At 37.8% G+C, this 22920-nt stretch overlaps 1 protein-coding gene across 2 annotated transcripts in view; it reads right to left on the bottom strand.

Moving 5' to 3' along the window:
• The window catches only part of LOC123499318 (dnaJ homolog subfamily C member 3-like), a 215106-nt gene that overhangs the window by 86645 nt on the left and 105541 nt on the right, over positions 1 to 22920 (bottom strand). For both annotated transcript variants that reach the window (XM_045247138.1, XM_045247139.1), the window contains 2 exons: positions 21776 to 21965; positions 21333 to 21501 (listed from right to left, as the gene is read on the bottom strand). In XM_045247138.1, coding sequence (XP_045103073.1) covers positions 21333 to 21501; positions 21776 to 21965 — 359 coding nt within the window. The remainder of the gene's footprint in view (positions 1 to 21332; positions 21502 to 21775; positions 21966 to 22920) is intronic.

The raw sequence follows: 22920 nt of genomic DNA, 5'->3' as shown, positions 1-22920 counted from the left end.
TTTTCCAGTCTTGGGGCACTACGCCTTCCCTTAATGAGGCATCAATTACTTCACAAACTTTTTCTGCCAATTGCTCCCTGCATTCTCTTAAAATCCATCCTGATACCCCATCAGGTCCCACAGCTTTTCTCACTTCTAAACTCCCCATCATGTTCTTGATCTCCTCCACCGTTACTTGAAACTCCTTCATAATCCCTTTCTGTTCCATTACCAGTGGTTTGTCAAAAGCAGTCTCCTTTGTGAATACCTTCCGAAAGCATCCATTCATAGCCTCTGCCATTTCCCTGGGATCTTCACTGTATACTCCATTTACTTCTAAACTTTCAATACTTTCTCTATTTTTGATGTTGTTGTTCACATGTCTGTAAAAAAGCCTTGGTTGGTCTTTACATTTATCAATTATATCCTTTTCTTGTTTCTTTCTTTCTTCTCTTCTAATCAACACATATTCATTTCTTGCTCTTTTGTAACTTTCCCACTGCTTAATCCGTCTTTTCCTTCTCCACCTCTTCCATGCATCCTCTTTTCTTGTTCTAGCCTTTTCACATCTATCGTTAAACCAGTCCTGCTTTCCAACTTCTCTATGTTGTCTTATTGGTACAAATTTTTCTCACCTTCTTTGTATATTTTTATAAATTCCTTCCACTTTTCATTTGCTCCTTAGCACTCTTGAATTTCATCCAATTTGTCTCTTGAAAGAATTTCTTTAGGTTTCCAAAATCTGTCTTGGCATAATTCCATCTTCCCACTTTATATTCTTCATTTCTTCTAGATTTCTCTTCGTCTATCACCTTGAACTCCAAAACTGCATGATCACTCTTTGCTAAAGGGCACTCCACCCTCATCTCCTCAATGACCATTGGCTCTGTACTAAAGACCAAGTCCAGTCTTGACGATGCTCCCTCTCCTCCAAACCTAGTATCTTCTTTGACCCACTGAGTTAACACATTTTCCATTGCCAGTGTCAATAGTGTATTTCCCCATGTTGTCTCTGATCCTTCCATTGACCAGTCCTCCCAACACACCTCTTTACAATTAAAATCTCCCATCATTATAGTTCGTTCACAGCCACCCAACATTTCTTCCAGACATGTTCCTGTATCACTTATCATTTCTTCATATTCCTGTACTGACCATGCATTTGTCTTAGGTGGTACGTACACCACTATGTAGTGCCTCTTTTTCCTTCATTAGTTTCTGCTCTGATCTTTAGCACTTCTGCCTTTCCCATACCTTTTTCACTTGATCCACCTTTATATCTTTTTAACCAGCAACATCACTCCTCCTCCCATCTTACCTACTCTATTTCTTTTCCAAACGTTATATTTCCTTCTCCAACCTTCATCAGGTCTTCTCCCTCTCTCAGTTTTGTTTCAGTAAGACCCACAATATCTGGGTTCTTGTCCCTCAAGTAATCGTTGAGTTCTAAAATCCCGATATCACTCCATTTATGTTGGAATACATTACATTTCGCTCATATGTAAGTTTCTTTAGTCCTTTCTTGCTGTACTTTTCTGGGTTATGAACCACTTCCTCAGTCTCATATCCAAGATTCTCCAGAAAAACTCTTTCTTCTCTTCTTCTGTCCTCTCTTCATTTTTTTCAAAGCCTCCTTTCTCAACTCATTTAACATTTCTCTTTCCTTTTCACCGAGATCTCTTCTCAACCAAATCTTCCTTGTTGTTTCCTGCTGGGCTAGCCTCCATGACTTCTCCACCAATTCATCTACATCCTTTTGTGACTTAAGTTTGATTCTTATTGGCCTCATACCTTCTCTTGTGAACTTTCCAATTCTATGGAAGTCCTCTATTTCTTGTACTAGGTCTTTTCCTCCTCTTGCACCACATTAATGATATTATTTATCACCTTTTTATGTTTTCTCTCTCTCCATTTTACTCGGTGTCTTATCCTCCTCCACACCAAATATCACCACACATCTCTTTTTGTCTACAGTTTCCCTCACCAATGTCTCATTTGACTTAATAACCTTCACCACTTTCTCAGCTATCTTCTCTTCTATGATCTGTTGATCTATAATTTCAGCAAGGCCCAAAGTTTTCTCCCCTGACTCTTTGATTTCCTTTTCCAGACTTGCAACTTTGTAATTTACCTCCTTTCTTTCCACTTCCTGACTTTTTCCATTCAGCCTGCTTCTCCATCACTTTTCCTAGAGATTCTCCACATTTTCGCAATTCACTTTAATTAGCTTAACTTCCTCTTTCAGTGCTGCATTTTCCTTCTTCATATCGGCACAGTCTCTCTTTACATTGTCATAACTCGTTTCCAGGCCCTCATACTTTTCAAACAGTTTTCAATTTTACCTTCTAACTCCAGAATTTTCTTCACATAAGTGCTCTTCTCCATTATTCCTTGAAACCCTGTGAAGTCTGATTCCTCTTTCGAGTTCACGGCCGCCATGTTGCGCAGACGTAAACAAACCAGCTGATGGCTCAAACGCAGGCTACAGTTTATATTTACCTTCACTGGACATTATTTTGCTAATCAACAGTTAACATGACTATATGGAGACGGGACAAACATTACCAGCTCCTTTCCCACCTTGGTTACTCTTAGGTAACTGTAGAATTATAGATGATTGCTCTGGAGCTCAGCGACCACCTCCGCCATCGACGATGTCCCGTGTGTGTGTGTGTGTGTGTGTGTGTGTGTGTGTGTGTGTGTGTGTGTGTGTGTGTGTTTGTATTTACCTAGTTGTAGTTTTACAGGGCCTTGACTTTATGCTCGTGTGGCCCTGTCTCCATATCTACACTTATCCAATTTTCCTTTAAAACTATGCACATTTGTTGCTGACACCACTTCCTCACTCAAACTGTTCCAAGTCTCAACACATCTTTGCGGGAAACTATATTTTTTAACATCTCTCAGATTCTTCCCTTCGTCAGTTTCTTACTATGTGATCTTGTGCTTCTAGTGTCATATTCTTCTCTCAGGATTAGTTTCTCATTATCCACTTGATCCATTCCGTTAATCAATTTATAAACTTGTATCAGATCCCCTCTCTCTCTTCTCTGTTCCAGGGTTGGTAGATCCATAGCTTTTAGTCTCTCCTCATATGTCATCCCTTTAAATTCTTGTAGCCATTTTTTGTAGTCTCTCTAATTTCTTTATGTGTTTCTTTTTATGAGGGTCCACACAACTCCTGCTTATTCCAATCTGGGTCTTATTTTAGTATTTATCTATTTCTTCATCATTCCTTTGTACATGTAGTGAAATGCTAATCCAATATTCCTTAGCAAATTATATGTCTCTGAAAATTCTATCAATATGACTTACTGGTTTTGTGTGTGTGTGTATTTACCTAGTTGTAGTTTTACAGGGCCTGGGCTTTATGCTCGTGTGGTCCCGTCTCCATATCTACACTTATCCAAATTTTCTTTAAAACTATGTACACTCTTTGCTGACACCACTTCCTCACTCAAACTGTTCCAAGTCTCAACACATCTTTGTGGGAAACTAAATTTTTTAACATCTCTCAGACATCGTCCCTTCCTTAGTTTCTTACTATGCGATCTTGTGCTTCTAAAGTCATATTCTTCTCTCAGGATCAGTTTCTCATTATCCACTTCATCCGTTCCATTAATCAATTTATAAACTTGTATCAGATCTCCTCTCTCTCTTCTCTGCTCCAAGGTTGGTAGATCCTTTAGTCTCTCCTCATATGTCATCCCTTTAAATTCTGGAACCATTCTCTAATTTTCTTATGTGTTTCTTTTTATGGGGAGTCCACACAACTCCTGCATATTCCAATCTAGGTTTTATTTTAGTACTTATGAATTTCTTCATCATTTTACTTGTCCATATAGTGAAATGCTACTCCAATATTCCTTAGCAAATTATACGTCTCTGAAAATTCTATCAATATGGCTTACCGGTTGATTATTTTCCTCCATTGTCACTCCCAAGTCCTTTTCCTTTTTTACTTTTTCTAGTTCTAGTCCATCTCCCATCTTATAGATTCCCACTGGTCGTCTTTCACTTTTTCCCATTTCCATGACATGGCTTTTGTCCACATTGAATTCCATCTCCCATTTTTTGCTCCATTTCCAGATCTTGTTTAAGTCTTCCTGTAGTATTTCACAATCCTCTTTTTGTTTAATGACTCTGCACAGTTTCGCATCGTCCGCAAACAGATTTATGTAGCTGTTCACTCCCTCTGGCATGTCTTTTATATATACGAGAAAAAGTATTGGCGCCAATACTGACCCCTGTGGCACTCCGCTGTCTACTGTTCTCCACTTGGACTTCATATCTTTAACTATCGTCCTTATTTCTCTCCCCCTTAAGTAATTCTTAATCCATCTCAATGTGCTTCCTTTTAAGCCACCCTTCTCCTCTAACTTCCATAGTAATCTTTCATGTGGCACTTTATCAAACGCCTTTTTTAGATCTAAATAAATACAGTCAACCCATCCCTCTCTCTCTTGTACTTTATCAACTATTCTAGAGCAGAAACTCAATAAATTTGTCACACATGAGCGACCTTTTCTAAAACCAAATTGGCTGTTTGATAATATTTTGTTGTCTTCAAGAAACTCAATCCATTGCTTCTTTATTACTTTTTCACACATCTTGCATATTACACTAGTTAGTGATACTGGTCTGTAATTTAAAGGTTCTTCCTTCCTTCCACTCTTATATATGGGAACCACCTCAGCTCTTTTCCACTCCACTGGCACTGTTCCATTTTCTATTGAGCATTTTATGATGTTGTATATTGGACTTGCTAGTTCTTCCCTACATTCTTTCAGTATTCTGCCTGAGACTTCATCCGGTCCCATTGCCTTTTCCTCATCTAGTTCAGTCATTAACTTTTTTATTTCAAGCTTGGTTACTTTAATCTCTTTCATATAGACTGTCGCTCTATTACCCTGTGGTCTTTCAAATTTGGATTCCTTAGTAAAGACCTCATGAAATTTACTATTTAACAGTTCTGCTATACTTTTTGCGTCTTCCACCATTCCGTTTTCTCCTTTTAACCTTTCTATTGTTTCTTTTTGTCTTATTTTTCCATTTATGAATTTGTAGAACAATTTTGGTTGTTCCTTACATTTTTCAACAATGTCCTTTTCATAGTTCCTTTCTTCTTCCTTTCTCACCTTAGCATATTCATTTCTTGCTGTTTTGAAGTTTTCCTTATTTTCTGGATTTGTTTCTTCTCCACCTTTTCCATGCTCCATCTCGTTTCTCCTTTGCCCTTAGCACATCTTGCATTAAACCAATCTTTCTTTCCTTCTTCTTCAGATCTATATTTCGGGACATATTCCCTGACCCCAGTTTTGTATATTTCCAAAAATAAGTTATATTTCTCTTGAACCGTTAATGAGTTTTCCATCTCCTCCCAGTTTACGTTTTTAAAATAGTTCTTGAGATTCTCAACATCAGCCTTTCTGTAATTTAATCAGTCTCCTTTGTATGATTCATCTTTATCTTCCTATCCTTCTTCTATATCCATTTCTAATATTACATGGTCACTCTTTCCCAATGGGCACTTGTTTCTTATATCATTGTTAATTGGTATATCCCTTGTAAAAACTAGGTCTAATCTTGCCGGCTCATCGTTTCCTCTGAATCTTGTGTTTTCCTTTACTTTTTGGACCATCAAATTATCTATCATTAGGTTCAGGAATCTATCTCCCCAGGCATCTTCCCCCCTTACCACTTTCATAATATTCCCAGTCTACCTCCTTACAGTTGAAATCTCCTACCAATATCACTTTTTTCCTTTCCTTAATGATTCTTGTAAGACTCTTTATTCTGTCATCTATCATGTCTCTATATTCTTGGTTAGTCCATGAGTTTGTTTTTGGTGGCACATATGTTCCAATGATTAACTCCTTTTTATTAATATGTATCTTAACATACAGTATTTCTGATTTTCCTTCCCCAAACTCCACTTGATTTACCACTATCTCCTTCCTTAACATCATCATGACTCCTCCTCCTCCTTTATCCACTCTGTCTCTCCTCCATATCTTATACCTTTTATCTATGTCTATTTTTATTGCCTCATTTAACTTTGTTTCCACCAGGTATACAATATCTGGTTCTTCTTTCTTTATGTAATCTCTTAATTCTAATTTACTAGATAAAATCCCATTTATGTTTGTATACATCATTTTTAATCTCTTGTTCTTATTATTTTTAGTTAAACTTGCTCCATTTTTTTCTCTTCTTTCTCTTTTATATACCATTTCCTTATCCTGTCTCCTATCATTCTCCAAAAAAATGCCTTCTTCTCCTCCTCTGAACTTTCATTATTTTTTTCTCTTGCTTCTGCCACCAGTTCATTGTGTCTCTTCCTTTCCTCCTCGTTTCTATTTTTCTTTATATATATATATATATATATATATATATATATATATATCTTTGCAACCTTCTGTTTCTCTGAGTTTTTTGTTTTTCTATATAGTACTTCTTCTGTTGCTGCTTGTGATTTTAGTAATATCTTAATTGGTCTCACTGTTCCTTCTTGATATGGTCCCATTCTATGGATTTCTTCTACTTCCTCTTCTAAGTTCTGTCTATCCTCGTGATTCAGATGTTTTAGTAGGTCTTTTACTGATTTCATTTCGTCTTTTTCCCTTCTTGGTCTATATTTAACATTTTTTTTCTTTCAGTCCAAAAATAATTACACTCCTTTTTTTCTGCAATTTCTCTTACTAAATTTTCGTTTTTCTTGAGGACTCCTATCATTTTGCTTGTCATATTTTCATCTCTTTCTTTTAACTGTTCTTGAAATACTTCTTGAAATGATTTCTTGTCTTTCTTATCTTGGATTCTCCATGCTTGTACTTCTTTTTTAATCACGTCTTGTACTCTTTCTTCTTCTTCTTCTTCTTTGTGTGTGTGTGTGTGTGTGTGTGTGTGTGTGTGTGTGTGTGTGTGTGTATTTACCTAGTTGTATTTACCTAGTTGTAGTTTTACAGGGCCTGGGCTTTATGCTCGTGTGGCCCCATCTCCATATCTACACTTATCCAATCTTACTTTAAAAGTGTGCACACTTTTTGCAGACACTACTTCTTCATCTAAACTGTTCCACGTCTCAATACATCTCTGGAAACTATATTTTTAATATCTCTCAGACATCTTCCCTTTCTCAGCTTTTTACTATGCGATCTTGTACTTGGTGTCATATTCTTCTCTCAAGATCAGTTTCTCATTATCCACTTGGTCCATTCCGTTGATCAATTTATAGACTTGTATCAGGTCTCCTCTCTCCTTCTTTGTTCCAAGGTGGGTAGATCCATAGCCTTTAGTCTCTCCTCATATGTCATCCCTTCAAATTCTGGGACCATTTTTGTAGCCATTTTTTGTAGCCTCTCCAATTTTCTTATGTGTTTCTTTTTATGAGGGGTCCACACTACTCCTGCATATTCCAATCTAGGTCTTATTATAGTATTTATGAATTTCTTCATCATTTCTTTGTCCATGTAGTGAAATGCTACTCCAATATTCCTCAGCAAATTATATGTTTCTCAAAAAATTCTATCAATATGGCTTACTGGTTGATTATTTTCTTCCATCGTCACTCCTAAGTCCTTTTCCTTTTTGACTTTCTCCAGTTCTACACCATCTCCCATCTTATAGATTCCCACAGGTCATCTTTCACTCTTTCCCATTTCCATGACATGGCTTTTGTTCACATTGAATTCCATTTCCCACTTCTTACTCCATTCCCAGATCTTATTTAGGTCTTCTTGCAGTATTTCACAATCCTCCTTTTGCTTTATAACTCTGCACAGTTTCGTATCATCTGCAAACAAATTTATGTAGCTGTTCACTCCTTCTGGCATGTCGTTAATATAAATGAGGAAAAGTATTGGTGCCAATACTGACCCCTGTGGCACTCCGCTTTCTACTGCTCTCCACTTGGACTTCATATCTTTAACTACCGTCCTTATTTCTCTCCCCCTCAAATAATTTTCTATCCATCTCAATGTGCTTCCTTTTAAGTCACCCTTCTCCTCTAACTTCCACAGTAATCTTGTGTGTGGCACTTTGTCAAACGCCTTTTTTAAATCCAAGTAGATGCAGTCAACCCATCCCTCTCTCTCTCTTGTACTCTATCAACTATTCTAGAATAGAAACTCAATAAATTAGTTACACAAGACCGTCCTTTTCTAAAACCAAATTGGCTATTTGATATTAATTTGTTGTCTTCAAGGAACTCGATCCATTGTTTCTTTATTATTCTTTCACACATCTTGCATATTACACTAGTTAGTGATACTGGTCTGTAATTTAAAGGTTCTTCTTTCCTTCCACTCTTATATATGGGAACCACCTCAGCTCTTCTCCATTCTACTGGCACTGTTCCATTTTCTATTGAGCATTTTATGATGTATATAGGACTTGCTAGTTCTTCCTACATTCTTTCAGTATTCTGCCTGAGACTTCATCCGGTCCCATTGCCTTCTCTTCATCCAGTTCCTTCATTAACTCTTTTATTTCAAGCTTGGTTACTTTAATCTCTTTCATATAGATTGTCTCTCTATTACCCTGTGGCCTCTCAAATTTGGATTCTTTAGTAAAGACCTCCTGGAATTTTTCATTTAATAGTTCTGCCATACTTTTTGGGTCTTCCACCATCCCGTTCTGTCCTTTTAACCTTTCTATTGTTTCTTTTCGCCTAATTTTTCCATTTATGAATCTATAGAACAATTTTGGTTGCTCCTTACATTTTTTGACAATATCTTTTTCCAAGTTCTTTTCCTCTTCCTTCCTCACCTTAACATATTCATTTCTCGCTGCCTTGAAGTTTTCCTTGTTTGTTGGATTCCTATTTCTCCTCCACCTTTTCCATGCTCCATCTCTTTCTCCTTTGCCTTGGCACACCATGCATTAAAACAATCTTTCTTTCCTTCTTCTTTTGGTCTATATTTTGGGACATATTCCCTGACTCCTGTTTTGTATATTTCCAAAAATAAGTTATATTTGTCTTGCATTGTCTCTGAGTTTTCCATCTCTTCCCAGTCTACGTTTTTAAAATAGTTCTTGAGATTCTCAATATCAGCCTTTCTGTAATTTAATCGGTCTCCTTTGTATGAATCACCTCTATCTTCCTTTCCTTCTTCTATATCTATTTCTAATATTACATGGTCACTCTTTCCCAATGTTTTTTTTTTTTTTTTTTTTTTTACATTACAAGGGCACTGGCCAAGGGCAAACACAGTGTTGGAAAAAAAAAAAAATCCCGCTGGTTGCCAGGCCCTGTTAAAAGAAAAGTAGAAAGAGAAAAAACAAAAATCTAAAAGGAGGGTCCAGTTAACGTAAGAGGTGTCTTGACACTCCTCTTTTGAAAGAGTTTAAGTCATAGGCAGGTGGAAATACAGACACAGGTAGAGAGTTCCAGAGTTTACCAGTGTAGGGAATGAAGGAGTGAAGATACTGGTTAACTCTTGCATTAGGAAGATGGACAGAATAGGGATGAGAAGAAGTAGAGTCTTGTGCAGCGAGGCCGCAGGAGGGGAAGGCATGCAGTTAGCAAGTTCAGAAGAGCAGACAGCATGAAAACAGCGGTAGAAGACAGATAAAGATGCAACATTGCGGCGGTGACTTAAAGAATCAAGACAGTCAGTTAGAGGAGAAGAGTTGATAAGACAGCTTTACATTCCACCTTGTTTAGTAAAGCTGTGTGTGGATCCCCAGACATGAGAGCCATACTCCATACACGGGCGGATAAGGCCCTTGTACAGAGCAAGCAGCTGGGAGGAGAGAAAAATGGACGAAGACGCCATAGGACACCTAACTTCTTGGAAGCTGATTTAGCAAGAGTAGAGATGTGAAATTTCCAGTTTAGATTTTTAGTGAAGGATAGACCGAGTGTGTTTAATGTAGAGGAGAGGGGAAGTTGAGTGTTATTGAAGAAGAGAGGATAGTTGTCTGGAAGGTTATGTCGAGTAGATAGTTGTAGAAATTGAGTTTTTGAGGCATTGAACAAAACCAGGTTTTCTCTGCCCCAATCAGAAACAAGTGAAAGATCAGAAGTTAGGCGTCCTATAGCATCTCGCCTTGAGTCATTTAATTGTTGTGCACTTATATCTTATATCGTCATTCATTTGTATACCCCTTGTAAAAACTAGGTCCAATCTGGCCGGCTCGTCGTTTCCTCTGAATCTTGTGTATTCCTTTACTCTCTGGTCCATCATATTGTCTATCATTAGGTTTAAGAATCTTTCTCCCCAGGCTTCTTCCCCCATACTACTTTCATAATTTTCCCAGTCCACTTCTTTACAGTTGAAATCTCCTACTAATATCACTTTTCTCCTTTCTTTAATGATTCTCATTAGACTCCTTATTGTGTCATCTATCATGTCTTTATATTCTTGATTGGTCCATGAATTTGTTTTGGTGGCACATATGTTACAATGATTGTTATCTCTTTTTTATTAATATGCATCTTAATATACAATACTTCTGCTTTTCCTTCCCTACATTCCACTTGATTGATCACTATCTCCTTCCTTAACATTATCATGACTCCTCCTCCTCCTTTACCCACTCTGTCTCTTCTCCATACATTATACCTATTATCCAAGACTATTTTGAATTCCTCATTTAGTTTTGTTTCAGCCAGGCATATAATATCTGGATTTTCTTTCCTTATGTAATCTCTTAATTCTAATTTACTTGATAAAACCCCGTCTATGTTCGTATACATCATTTTTAGTCTTTTGCCTTTATCATTTTTAGTTAAACTTGTTCCACTTTTTTCTCTTCCTTCTTGTTTATATACCATTTCCTTATCCTGTCTCCTAGAATTCTCCAAAAAAATGCCTTCTTCTCCTCTTCTGACCTTTCATTATTCTTTTCCCTTACTGCTGCTGCCAGTTCATTGTATCTCTTCCTTTCTTCCTCATTTCTATTTTTCTTTATATAGATATCCTTGCAGCCTTCTGTTTCTCTAAGTTTTGTTGTTCTATATAATATATAATATTGTGTGTGTGTGTGTGTGTGTGTGTGTGTGTGTGTGTGTGTGTGTGTGTGTGTGTGTGTGTGTGTATTTACCTTGTATTCTACAGGGTTCAAGCAGGGCTCATAGTGTCCTGTCTCTGTGTCTCTATTTGTCTAATTTTTTCTTAAAGTTATGCACATTATGTGCTGTAACAATTTCATTATTCAATGCATTTCACTTTTCCACCGTTCTATGTGGAAAACTGTATTTTCCAATATCCTTCACACACTGCTTCATCCTAATCTTCTTTACATATCCTCTTGTCCTTCTAGCTTCTTCTGTCACCAGCACCAGGTCTTCCTTGTCTATCTTTTCAATGTCATTGACTATCTTATACATTGATATTAGGTTCCCTCATTCTCTTCTATCTTGTAAAGGTTGGTAGTCCCATTTCCTTCAGTCGTTCTTCATATCTTACGTCCTTTAGTTTCAGCACCATCTTTGTAGCAATCTTCTGTATCCTTTTTGATCTTATATCATATCCTTTTTAGAGCTCAGAGACCACACCACTGCTGCATATTCCAGCTTTGGACGCATTATGCTTGTGATAATTTTTTTCATCATATCTTTGTCCATGTATTGAAATGCCACTGTTATATTAGTCAACATATTATATGATAATCCAAATATCTTGCTTATATGGTTTTCCGGGCTCCAATTTTCCTGTATAATCACTCCCAGATATTTTTCTTCTTTAGTCTTCATTATTTGTTTTTCTCCCATCAAATAGTTCCATATCGGTCTTCATTTGGTCTTTCCTAGTTCCATTATGTGACATTTCTTGGCATTAAACTACAATTTTCACTTCTTACTTCACTCATAGATTCTGTTTACATCTTCCTGTAACAGCAGAGTCCTGCCTGATTGTGATAACTCTTAACAGCTTTGCATCATCAGCAAATAAATTAATATAACTGTTTACCCAAATGTGAATGTTGTTTACATAAATCCAAAACATAATGGGGGCTAACACTGACCCTTGTGGCACTCCGCTTGTTACTTTACCCCTATCCTTCAAATTATCTCTTGTCCATTCGAGCAAAGTTCCTTTCAGTTCTCCTATGTTCTATAGTTTCCAGAGTAATCTTTCATGAGGGACTTAATCAAAAGCCTTTTTTTAAAATCCAGGTATACATATCCACCTGTTTTCCAATCTTGCAATAATTTTCAAGTAGAAGCTTAATAAGTCTGATACACATGACCACCCTGTCCTGAACCCAAATTGTCTGTTCGATATGACTTGCTCCTCTTCTAGAAATTTAACCCATTTTCTTTGATAATCATTTTGCACAACTTCCTTACAACACTTGTAAGTGACACTGGTCTATAGTTTAGTGGTTCAGTTGCCTTTCCTCTTTTAAATATCAATATTACGTTAGCCCTCTTCCATTCTAGTGGAACTTTCCCTTCATTTATTGAACTTGTAATTATTTCCCAAATTGGATCCAGTAGTTGTTCTTTACATTCTTTTTAACATCCAGCCTGATACACCATCTGGCACCATTGCTTTTCTGACATCCAACTTATCCAATAATCTTCCAATATCCTCCTTGTGCACTGTGATTTCCTGTAATCCTTGGCAATACAATGTCCTATTAAGTTCTGGGAAATCTTCTGCAGTGAATACCGTTTTGAAGCTCTCCTTCATTGTTTCACACATTTCTTTCTCAGTTTGGTATGTCTTCCCTCCTTTAATAATTTTTTCTATTGTTTCCTTGTTCTTTGTTTTGCCATCTACAAACTTATAGAAAAGTTTGAGTTTGTCTTTGCTTTTATTCACCACATCTTTCCCAGTTTCTTTCTTCCTCTCTTCTTATTCTACTATATTAATTTCTCGCATCCCTATACTGCTGTCTATTATTGTCATTTCTGTTTTATGAGTTTCTTCCAAGCTTTATCTTTAGCTTTTTAGCTTCTATGCATCTAGCATTATATGTAGCGAGTATTTTTTCTAAATTCTATAAAAAAGGTACATATTTTTTTTACTCCTTCGTTATATTTCTATAAGAATATTTCATATTTCCAGTGTATTGTCTTTCTGTACATAATGTTTCTCCACTCAATATCAGAAAAAAAAAAAAAAAAAAAAAAATTCAAAATCAGTTCTTGCATAATTTAATCTCTTTCCTTTGTAGCCATCTCTGGAACTTATCCCATCCTCCTGTATTTGCATCTCTAATGTCACATGATCACTTCTTCCCAATGGACTCAGGTATTTTACGACTGGAGGGGGCTCTGGTTTCTTTGCGAATACTAGGTCAAGCAATGATGGTTCTTCTTCCCCCATGTACCTTGTTGAGTCCTCCATCCACTGATCCATTGTATTAACCATAGTCAACTGTAACACTTACTCACTCCATCGTCCAGCATTATCCACTACTTTCATCTCTCTCCAGTTTACTTTTTTACAGTTAGTCTCCAAGTACAAGTATTCTTCTATCTCTTCTTATCATGTTATCTAGGCAATTAATCATCTCTCTTTGCTTATCTTTATGTTCTCCAGTTCCCCATGTATTTGTCTTAGGTGGCACATATGCAACTATGATTTTTCTCTTCTTCAATTCCTGTTTTGATTGTTACTTCCATTACTTCCACTTTGTCCTCACCACATTTCACATCCTCCACACATATATTATCAAGAACCATTATTAGCACTCCACCTCCGCCTTTATCCTTCCTGTCTCTCCTCTAGCTATTATATTCCTCCTCTTTAAAGTTAACATGGATCTCCTCTCCTAGTTCTGTTTCAGTGTTGCACATTACATCTGGCTTTTTCTCTTTCAAATAATCTCTAACTTCCAACATTCTGGATAACAACCCATCTATATTAGTATATCACTCTTAATTTCTTGCCTCCTCCACGACTTCCTCTTTCTTCCGTAGGTACCACTTCTTTAGTCTAATGTCTAAAACCCTCCAGTAGAAATTCTTTTTCTCAATCTCTGTCCTTTTCTCGTTTTTTTTCTTAGCTACATTTCTTGGGACTTTCTCCTTCTCCCTTTAGGTTCATATCTGTTTTTATCCATATATCTTTATGTTCAGTATCATCAGCCAGCTTCCCTTCCCTAACAATAATTTCCCTAACTGCCACTTGGGATCTCATTCTCACTTTCATTGGTCTCCTACCCCTTTGTTGTATCTTCCTAACCTGATCACTTCTTCCACCTCCTGGTCCAGTTCTTGCATGCTGTCTTGAACTTGTTTGATATTAGTTTTGGCCAATTCTCTCTCTTCACGTTCTTTCTTGAACTTATTTTGATTTTTTTTCTTTCATCCCAACAATCACAAAACTTTATCTCTTGTCCACTGTATCTCGCACAAGATCTTTCTCTTTAATTATACTTGTATTACAGCGACTTTTGTGTTTTCCTGAATCTGCCTCTACCTCTGAAAATTTTACTTTTTCCTCTTACTGTTCCTGCTTCCATGCATTTTATACTTCCTTCAGCTTGTTTTCACCCAATCCACCTTCCACCCTGTCCTCAATCCCATCCTGTACTTTTACCTGTAAACTTCTTAACCATTAACGTACAGTGATCGTTTCGGGATGATTGTACCACGCAGAGCTGGGGATCGTTCAGGGAATCATGATTTTTCCACGCTAAACATTTGAATCTCCCCCTCACTAATGGTCCTGCGGCAAGTGGAGGTATCTGGCAACTTTTCTCGCTTGCCTCCTCAAGCCTTGAGACATATGTTCCCACACAATAGGTCATCTTTTCCCATTTGGAGGCAACATCTTGCAACCCGTGACCCAGAGGGAGGAAACGGTATTCCGAGTGATGTTATGTCAGTGTTACTCGGTAGTGACATTGAGGATAGTGATGAAGCTGAAGACAGTGATTTTTCTATTGAGAAAGAAGAAAGTGAAGACTCCAGTAGTGATTCTGATAGTGATCTGGGAGACAGAGACCAACCCTCATAGCGACGTTCATAAACCTCAAGTACAGTGGAGACTCAATACTCGAATTTTTCAATAGTCGAATGCAAAAGTTTGACTAAACACTCAAAAAAAAAAAAACCTATTAGTCGAATGTCCATCCACGTGGCTGTAAACAAAAAGGGTCTCTCTCTTCCCGCCATCCCACGCACCCCACCTGGCCACCGCATCCAGTTGATCCTTTGCTATCGCAAGAATAACATTGTCCTGCGCTTTCTCTCCGCATTTTATTTTATTTCTTTTTTTCTTTTTTGCATTTAGAAGCTTACAATAGCACCAAAGTGCCTTGTTAGTGGTGAGAATAAGCCTACAAGAAAGAATGTAGTGATAACCATCAAAAGGAAAAAGGAGATTACTGATAAATACGAAAAAGGAGGAAGAATAACTGATCTTGCAGCTGAGTACTATATGGCTAAATCTACAATAGTCACAATACTGAAGAAGACAGCTCATTGAAAGAGCTGATGTGGCAATTGGTGTGAAAAGGCAATTTAAGCGACCTGCGGCAGTGGAAGAAATGGAAAACTTGTTGATTGGATAAACCAAAGGAAGATAGCTGGCGATTCTTTGTCAAAGGGTATAATTTGTGCGAAGGCTAGGCTGCTGGATCGTGATCTTATTTCTGATACTACATCTGACTCCAATGATGATTTTAAATCAAGTAAAGGGTGCTTTATGAATTTCAAGAAAAGAACTGGAATTCATTCTGTTGTGAGGCACGGTGAGCCTCTAAGTCAGGAGTAAACATATGCTAAATGTCACTGTGTCACCAACTCCCACAATAGATGGTGGGAGCGACTGTGATTTCATGGTGTCTAATTCGGCCACCTCTCCCACGCGCTTTACTTCTACATCTCAGGTCTCTCGCCATGTTGCGGGGAGACAACTTTTGAATGAGTGGTATCAGAAGGGCTTTGGAATTAACAGTTTCTACAATTATAGATAGCGAAGATAGTGATGTTCCAGGCTCTGATATGGATATAGGAGGTTCAACCACTGAGGGGGAGGACATTCCACCACCACTACCAGCAACTCATATTGTATTTTATATATGTTTTTGCAAAAAATATACAAATCAGATCACTTTACGAACATTCTGAGAGAGAGAGAGAGAGAGAGAGAGAGAGAGAGAGAGAGAGAGAGAGAGAGAGAGAGAGAGAGAGAGAGAGAGAGAGAGAGAGAGAGAGAGAGAGAGAGAGAGAGAGGATACAAGGGGCCCATTTTCTATTGCTCTAGCCAAGGCCGCTAGACCCTATCAGACACCAGGCCAAGTACACCGATGATACCACCTCATTCAACCTGTGATATATTGGTAACCAGAGCATCTAGAGACTTCTGTTTTTTGTATTGCAAAGAGGAAGAGTTGCTTGTGGGCAGAACATCATTTGTTCTCACTCATTTATTGAATTTCCAAGTGTAATCAGTAGGTGAATACAGGCTATTTTGTGTGTTTCTCGCCAAATCTTCAGAGTTAGTGCGAGCTAAAAATCTCAACATCCCCAAGTTTTAGTGTTTAATTGTGATGAAACTGGCCTGTTTTTGAAAAAAAAAAAAGAAATAGCAAACATGATCTATATAACAAAGGAAGAGAAGTGTTTGCCAGGACACAAGCCCATGAAAGACAGGCTAACCCTATTTCTGTGCGCCAATGCTAGTGACAACTGCAAAATTAAACTGCTGTTTTTTTTCAAAACTTGGGTTTGGCAATGGCTGGAACGAATTATCTGATTTATAGGTATCAATAGTCCAACTTTTTATTACTCGAACGGCCATTTGGAACGAATAAGGTTCGAGTGCTGAGTCTCTACTGTACTCCCCTCGAACAATGCACTGGTGTGTGTCACCATGGTTGCCTCTACAGGACTGTGCTTGTCGGCCTCGTCATGGAACTCCCATTGCAAATAAGAGTTGCCAGATTTCAATCATTATAGAAATCCTTTCCTGTTTTGCACATCATATCATATATCTGAGTTGGCATTTTCATGACATGAAAGTGCAAGAGCTCCTACTTTTACATCAAATTCAAATGCCCAAAAGGACAGAGAGAGAGAGAGAGAGAGAGAGAGAGAGAGAGAGAGAGAGAGAGAGAGAGAGAGAGAGAGAGAGAGAGAGAGAGAGAGAGAGAGAGAGAGAGAGAGAGAGAGAGAGAGAGAGAGAGAGAGCATGTGCATTGTGTTATCAGAGCTGGGGAGGGGAGTATTTCTTAGCGGCAGGTTCTGCCATGGGTTCAGGGAGAATTTTTTGATATGCAATAATTTTGCTCTCAGAGGTCATAACATGTTGAAAACTACATTGTTGTACTCAGAATAACAAAGAGAAATGTGCTTTTATAATGAAAAAAATATCTTAGCATTTTTGACAGGTGTGATTTTTCTCCGCTGTACAGTAGCAGATGGAAAATAAATCAGCTCCCTGGATTTTAAGGGTTATGGAGTTTTCATACTCTTAACATGTGGCTTTTAGTGCATCATTTGGTTTCTTTATTTCTAGTATCTCCTCCTACAATCCCTGATTGATTACATTGACCTTCTTACATTCGACTAATCTCAATCTCAACTCGGTGTTTTCCGTTATTAGTCTGTCCTGCTTGTCCATTAAACTCGACATCACTTCCTTCGTGTACTTTAATTCCCTTTCCACATTGATCAACCTTCTCATATTACCTCTTTTGTCCCTAAATCCAGAAAAATCCTTGTCCATAATTTCCTCAGTCAGTTTCCTAGTCCAACAGGTGTTTGAATGTACCGCTGGCTTTCACTAGATGGCATATGTTTTGATTCTGTCATATGTCTGGCAGCACTACTCTGTTCCATCTCTCTCTCTTTTTTTTTCTATACAATAGAAAACTTATATATTATGGAGAGGAGAACCTTATGGCCCCCTCCCTCTCTTTACATACATCTATATCAGACTCCAACTCCTGTTGTAGCTTTTCCTTGTGAGTTGCTCAGAGACATCTTGCATCCTAAGTCAGTTTCCTTAGTCCAACAGGTGTTTGAATGTACCGCTGGCTTTCAAAAGATGGCATATGTTTTGATTCTGTCATGTCTGGCAGCACTACTCTGTTCTATCTCTCTCTCCTTTTTTTTTTTGTCCATACAATAGAAAACTTATATATTATGGAGACAGGAGAACCTTATGGCCCCCTCCCTCCCTTTACATACATCTAGATCAGACTCCAACTCCTGTTGTAGCTTTTCCTTGCGAGTTGCTCTGAGACGTCTTGTTGGCACAGTGTCTTGCACATGCACGCGCATGTGTGTGTGTGTGTGTGTGTGTTTGTGGTGTATTCACCTAGTTGTAATTTTACAGGGCCTGGGTATCATACTCGTGTGGCCCCGTCTCCATATCTACACACATCCAACTTTCCTTTAAAACTATGCACACTCCTCGCTGACACCACCTCCTCACTCAAACCATTCCACACCTCCACACATCTTTGTGGGAAACTATATTTCTTCACATCCTTCAAGCATATTCCCTTGGCTATCTTTTTACTATGCGATCTTGTAGTTCTATTTAAGTTTTCCTCTCTCAACATCATTTGCTCATTATCCACTTCATCCAGTCCATTCAACAGTTTATAAACCTGTATTAAATCTCCTCTTTCTCTTCTTTGTTCCAAGGTAGGCAAATTCATTTCTTTTAATCTCTCCTCATAGGTCATTTCTGCCAATTCCGGAACCATTTTGTTGCCATTCTCTGCAATCTCTCCAACTTCCTTATATGCTTCTTTTTATAAGGGGACCAAACCACTCCAGCATATTCCAATCTTGGTCTAATTACCATACTAATTAATTTCTTCATCATATCTTTATCCATATAATGGAAGGCTAATCCAATATTTTTATCAAATTATACGTTTCTCCAAACATCTTATCAATATGAGCCTCAAACTGCCCATGGTCTTGTATTATCACTCCCAAATCCTTTTCCTTTTCCACCTTTTTCAACACTACTTCTTCACCCATCTTATATGACCCTCTTGGCCGTCTTCCACTCTTTCCCATCTCCATCACATGACTTTTGCTCAGATTAAATTCCATTTGCCACCTCTTGCTCCACTCCCAAATCTTATCCAGATCTGCCTGTAAAATTTCACAATCTTCTTCACTCTTCACACACCTATACAACTTCGCATCATCCGCAAACAAATTAATATAACTGTTTACTCCCTCTGGCATGTCATTAATATATACAAGGAAAAGTATTGGTGCCAGCACTGAGCCTTGTGGGACTCCACTCTCCACCACCAACCAGTCCGACTTTGCATCCCTTATTACCGTTCTCATCTCCCTCCATCTCAAGTAGTTTTCCATCCACTTTAACACTTTTCCTTTCAGTCCTCCATAAATCTCTAATTTCCATAGCAGTCTCATGTGAGGTACCTTGTCAAAAGCTTTCTTTAAATCCAAATATACACAGTCCATCCATCCCTCTCTCTTGTATTTTGTCAACCACTCTTGAATAAAAGCTCAGTAGATTTGTTACACATGACCTCCCTTTCCTGAAGCCAAATTGATGATCCAATAATAACTTATGATCCTCCAGGAACCGTATCCAATATTTCTTTATCACCCTCTCACAAATCTTACCGACCACACTTGTTAGAGACACAGGTCTATAGTTAAGAGGCTCTTCCTTACTGCCTCCCTTATAAATGGGCACCACTTCAGCTCTCTTCCACTCTACTGGTACTTCCCCTGTTTCTAATGAAAACCTTATAATATCATATAATGGATCAATCAATTCTTCTCTACACTCCTTCAGTAATTTTCCTGAAATTTCATCTGGTCCCATCGCTTTATCATCTTTAAGTTCCTCCAACATTTTATATAACTCCTTTTTAGGTATTTTAATGTCATCCATGTGCACATTTCCTTGTACATTCTGAGGCTTTACAAACATTGTTTCTTCAGTAAATACTTGCTGAAACCTATTATTTAGCAATTTTGCTATATTCTTAGGGTCATCTACTATCCCTTGCTCTCCTTTTAATCTTTCAATGGACTCTCTCTTTTTAAGTTTACCATTTATGAACCTGTAAAACAATTTTGGATGTTCCTTACTCTTGTCTACAATATCTTTTTCAAATTTTCTTTCTTCCTCCTCCTTACCCTCACATACTCATTTCGCCACTCTATAATTCTCCTTATTTAGTATATTCCTGCTCTTTTTCCATCTTTTCCAAGCCACATCTCTCTTTTCCTTAGCCTTAACACAAGTTGCATTAAACCACTCCTTTCTTCCTTCCTCTCTCGGTTTATACTTTGGTACAAATTTCATAACTCCTTCTTTATAATATTTCATAAAAATCTCATATTTCTTTTGCACTTCTCTGATTTGTAACATCTCCTCCCAATCTAATTTTTCAAACTTTCTGTGTCCATCTTTCTATAATTCAATCTACCACTCCTGTATGTCTCGTCCTTCCTTCGCTGTGTTGTTGCTATCTGCATTTCCATAACCACATGATCACTCTTTCCCAAAGGACACTTGTATTGTATATCTCCACTTCTCTTGTTAACACCAAATCCAGTCTAGCCGGTTCATCATCTCCTCTATATCTAGTATTTTCCTTCACCCTCTGTTCCATCATATTTTCCATCATTAGATTAAGAAATCTCTCTCCCCATGCTTCCTCTCCAACACCACTTACTAGATTTTCCCAATCCACCTCCTTACAATTAAAATCTCCTACTAGTATCACCTTTCTTTTTCCAGATAATACACTTTCCAAACTCTGTAAAGTATCCTTGATCATATTGTCGTATTCCCTTAATGTCCAAGAATTTGTTTTAGGAGGTACATAGGTCACCATGATTATTAATTCTTTTCTATCACTTTTTATCCTTATGCTTATCACTTCTGTGTTGTTCTTCCCATACCAAACCTTATCCACATTTATTTATTTCTTCGTCATAATCATAACTCCTCCTCCACCTTTACTCTCCCTATCCTTTCTCCATATATTATATTTATTATCCAAATTTATCTTTGTTTTTTCATGCAATTTTGTCTCAGTCAAACACACAATATCAGGCTTCTCCACTATTATATAGTCTTGCAATTCCAATCTACTTGACAGTATCCCATCTATATTAGTATACATTACGGTCCACCCACTGCTCCCTCTAGGGGTTCCTCCGCATTCCTTCTTTCCACATACCACTTTCTGACTCTCTCTCCTATAACTCTCCAAAAACACTTTTCTCTTTCCTCCTCAGACCGCTCATCATTTTTCCTTCTCGCCTCTTCCACCAATTCCTTATGTGTGTGTGTGTGTGTGTGTGTGTGTGTGTGTGTGTGTGTGTGTGTGTGTGTGTGTGTGTGTGAGGAAATTGCATTCACTTTTTACCTTTGCCCTCTGCTTCTACAATGATCTTTAAGAAAAATTAAGTTATGTTTCTTTTTTACCTGTATGCTTTACTGATTTCCTTCTTGTTGGCAGTCCTCCTGACTCCCAATATCTTGTAGTAATCTCGCTTACTGGCTTGTTTTTTAAGCTTTTGTGCTCTTTCTAAGCCTTCTTTTGCTCTTTGTAGATTTTCATCAATATCTAATGCCTTCTGGAAGTATCTCACAGCTGTATGAGGAAAGAGTCATTATTACACTCACTTAACATCACTAACTAAACAGATGAGAGGATTTATATCCTAATAAAAAATCACATTATATAAAAAGACTCTTAATTCCTAAAGCCATATACATGACAGCATGTGACAAGACAGTTATGACAGCACCAAGTGGTACATATATTTCATTGCTGCAAAGTTTGTGGAAAAGCAGTGATTAAGATGTCTGAATTTGAATATACTCAGGGACTGTTCATTACACAATACAATACAATTCAGACTCACCTTCATCAAACATCTCATCAGCAATGTTGGCATCAGCCATCTCACAGTACAGCCTTGGCTCCTCCTTTATGTTGAGTGCCTTCTGACAGAATGTGATGGCCTGGTTTGGTGTCACATGGGTGTTACACTGACACAACTTGTCATATGCCAGGAAACGCACCTCCTCTTCCTCTGGCTCATCTCGTAGTATCTTTTAAAGATTAAATAATGTTATAGAGCAGATCAAGCAAAGTTAAAGTTTTTTTTTACTTTACAACATCCACATTTTTAATTCATGGCATGGAACACAACAAACCACAAGAGATTTCCTTTCTTTTTCTCTTCTCCTTCTATGTAAATGAGTGTTATTCACAAGAAAATAAACTTGTTAATCTACAGTCAGCTCCCTATTTGATGAAGCAGTCTCCCTTTTCTTCTTAGGTAAGGCAACATGTAAACTCAAGGGATTTCAACAGCTAAGTATCATTGGCCAGAAGTCATAATGTCTAAATTAAGCCACACTTTTTTTTTTCATAACCTAACTCTATGTCCATTTCACTTTTCCCTCTCTCTCACTGGCAATTCAAATTTCTTGTAAATAAATACCTATAATTACTTTGTTAAGATTCTAATGATAGGACAGCTTTCCCTTTTTCTTCAGTAACTGATATGTAAATTCAAGGGAATACTACCCCTTCACCACCTTTCCCATTCTTCAAGCTATCACTGAGTGTGTGTGCATGTGTGTAATATCTGTCCCACATGTGGAGAGAGAGAGAGAGAGAGAGAGAGAGAGAGAGAGAGAGAGAGAGAGAGAGAGAGAGAGAGAGAGAGAGAGAGAGAGAGAGAGAGAGAGAGAGAGAGAGAGAGAGAGAGAGAGAGAGAGAGAGAGAGAGAGAGAGAGAGAGAGAGAGGTTTTACTAAAAATTAGACGTGTTACCACTCTCAGGCCTATGCTGTATTAAAGCGACTCAAGTTTTTAAGCATCTGGAGCAAAGGAGTTAAAAATGAACTCAGTGAACACCAACACCTCTGTGGGATGCTTCCTCCTCCTTTTTGTTTCCTTTAGCCAGTGCTCTCTCTCTCTCTCTCTCTACAGAGAGAAAAAATGTAGCAAATATCTATTTACATCTGAGACCTAACCTCTGAAGGTATGAACAACTGCC

Source organism: Portunus trituberculatus, chromosome 49 (assembly GCF_017591435.1).
Source record: "Portunus trituberculatus isolate SZX2019 chromosome 49, ASM1759143v1, whole genome shotgun sequence".
NCBI classification, from domain to species: domain Eukaryota; kingdom Metazoa; phylum Arthropoda; class Malacostraca; order Decapoda; family Portunidae; genus Portunus; species Portunus trituberculatus.
The sequence above is the reverse complement of the archived record's forward strand: the minus strand, read 5'-3'. Positions and strand labels throughout refer to the sequence as shown.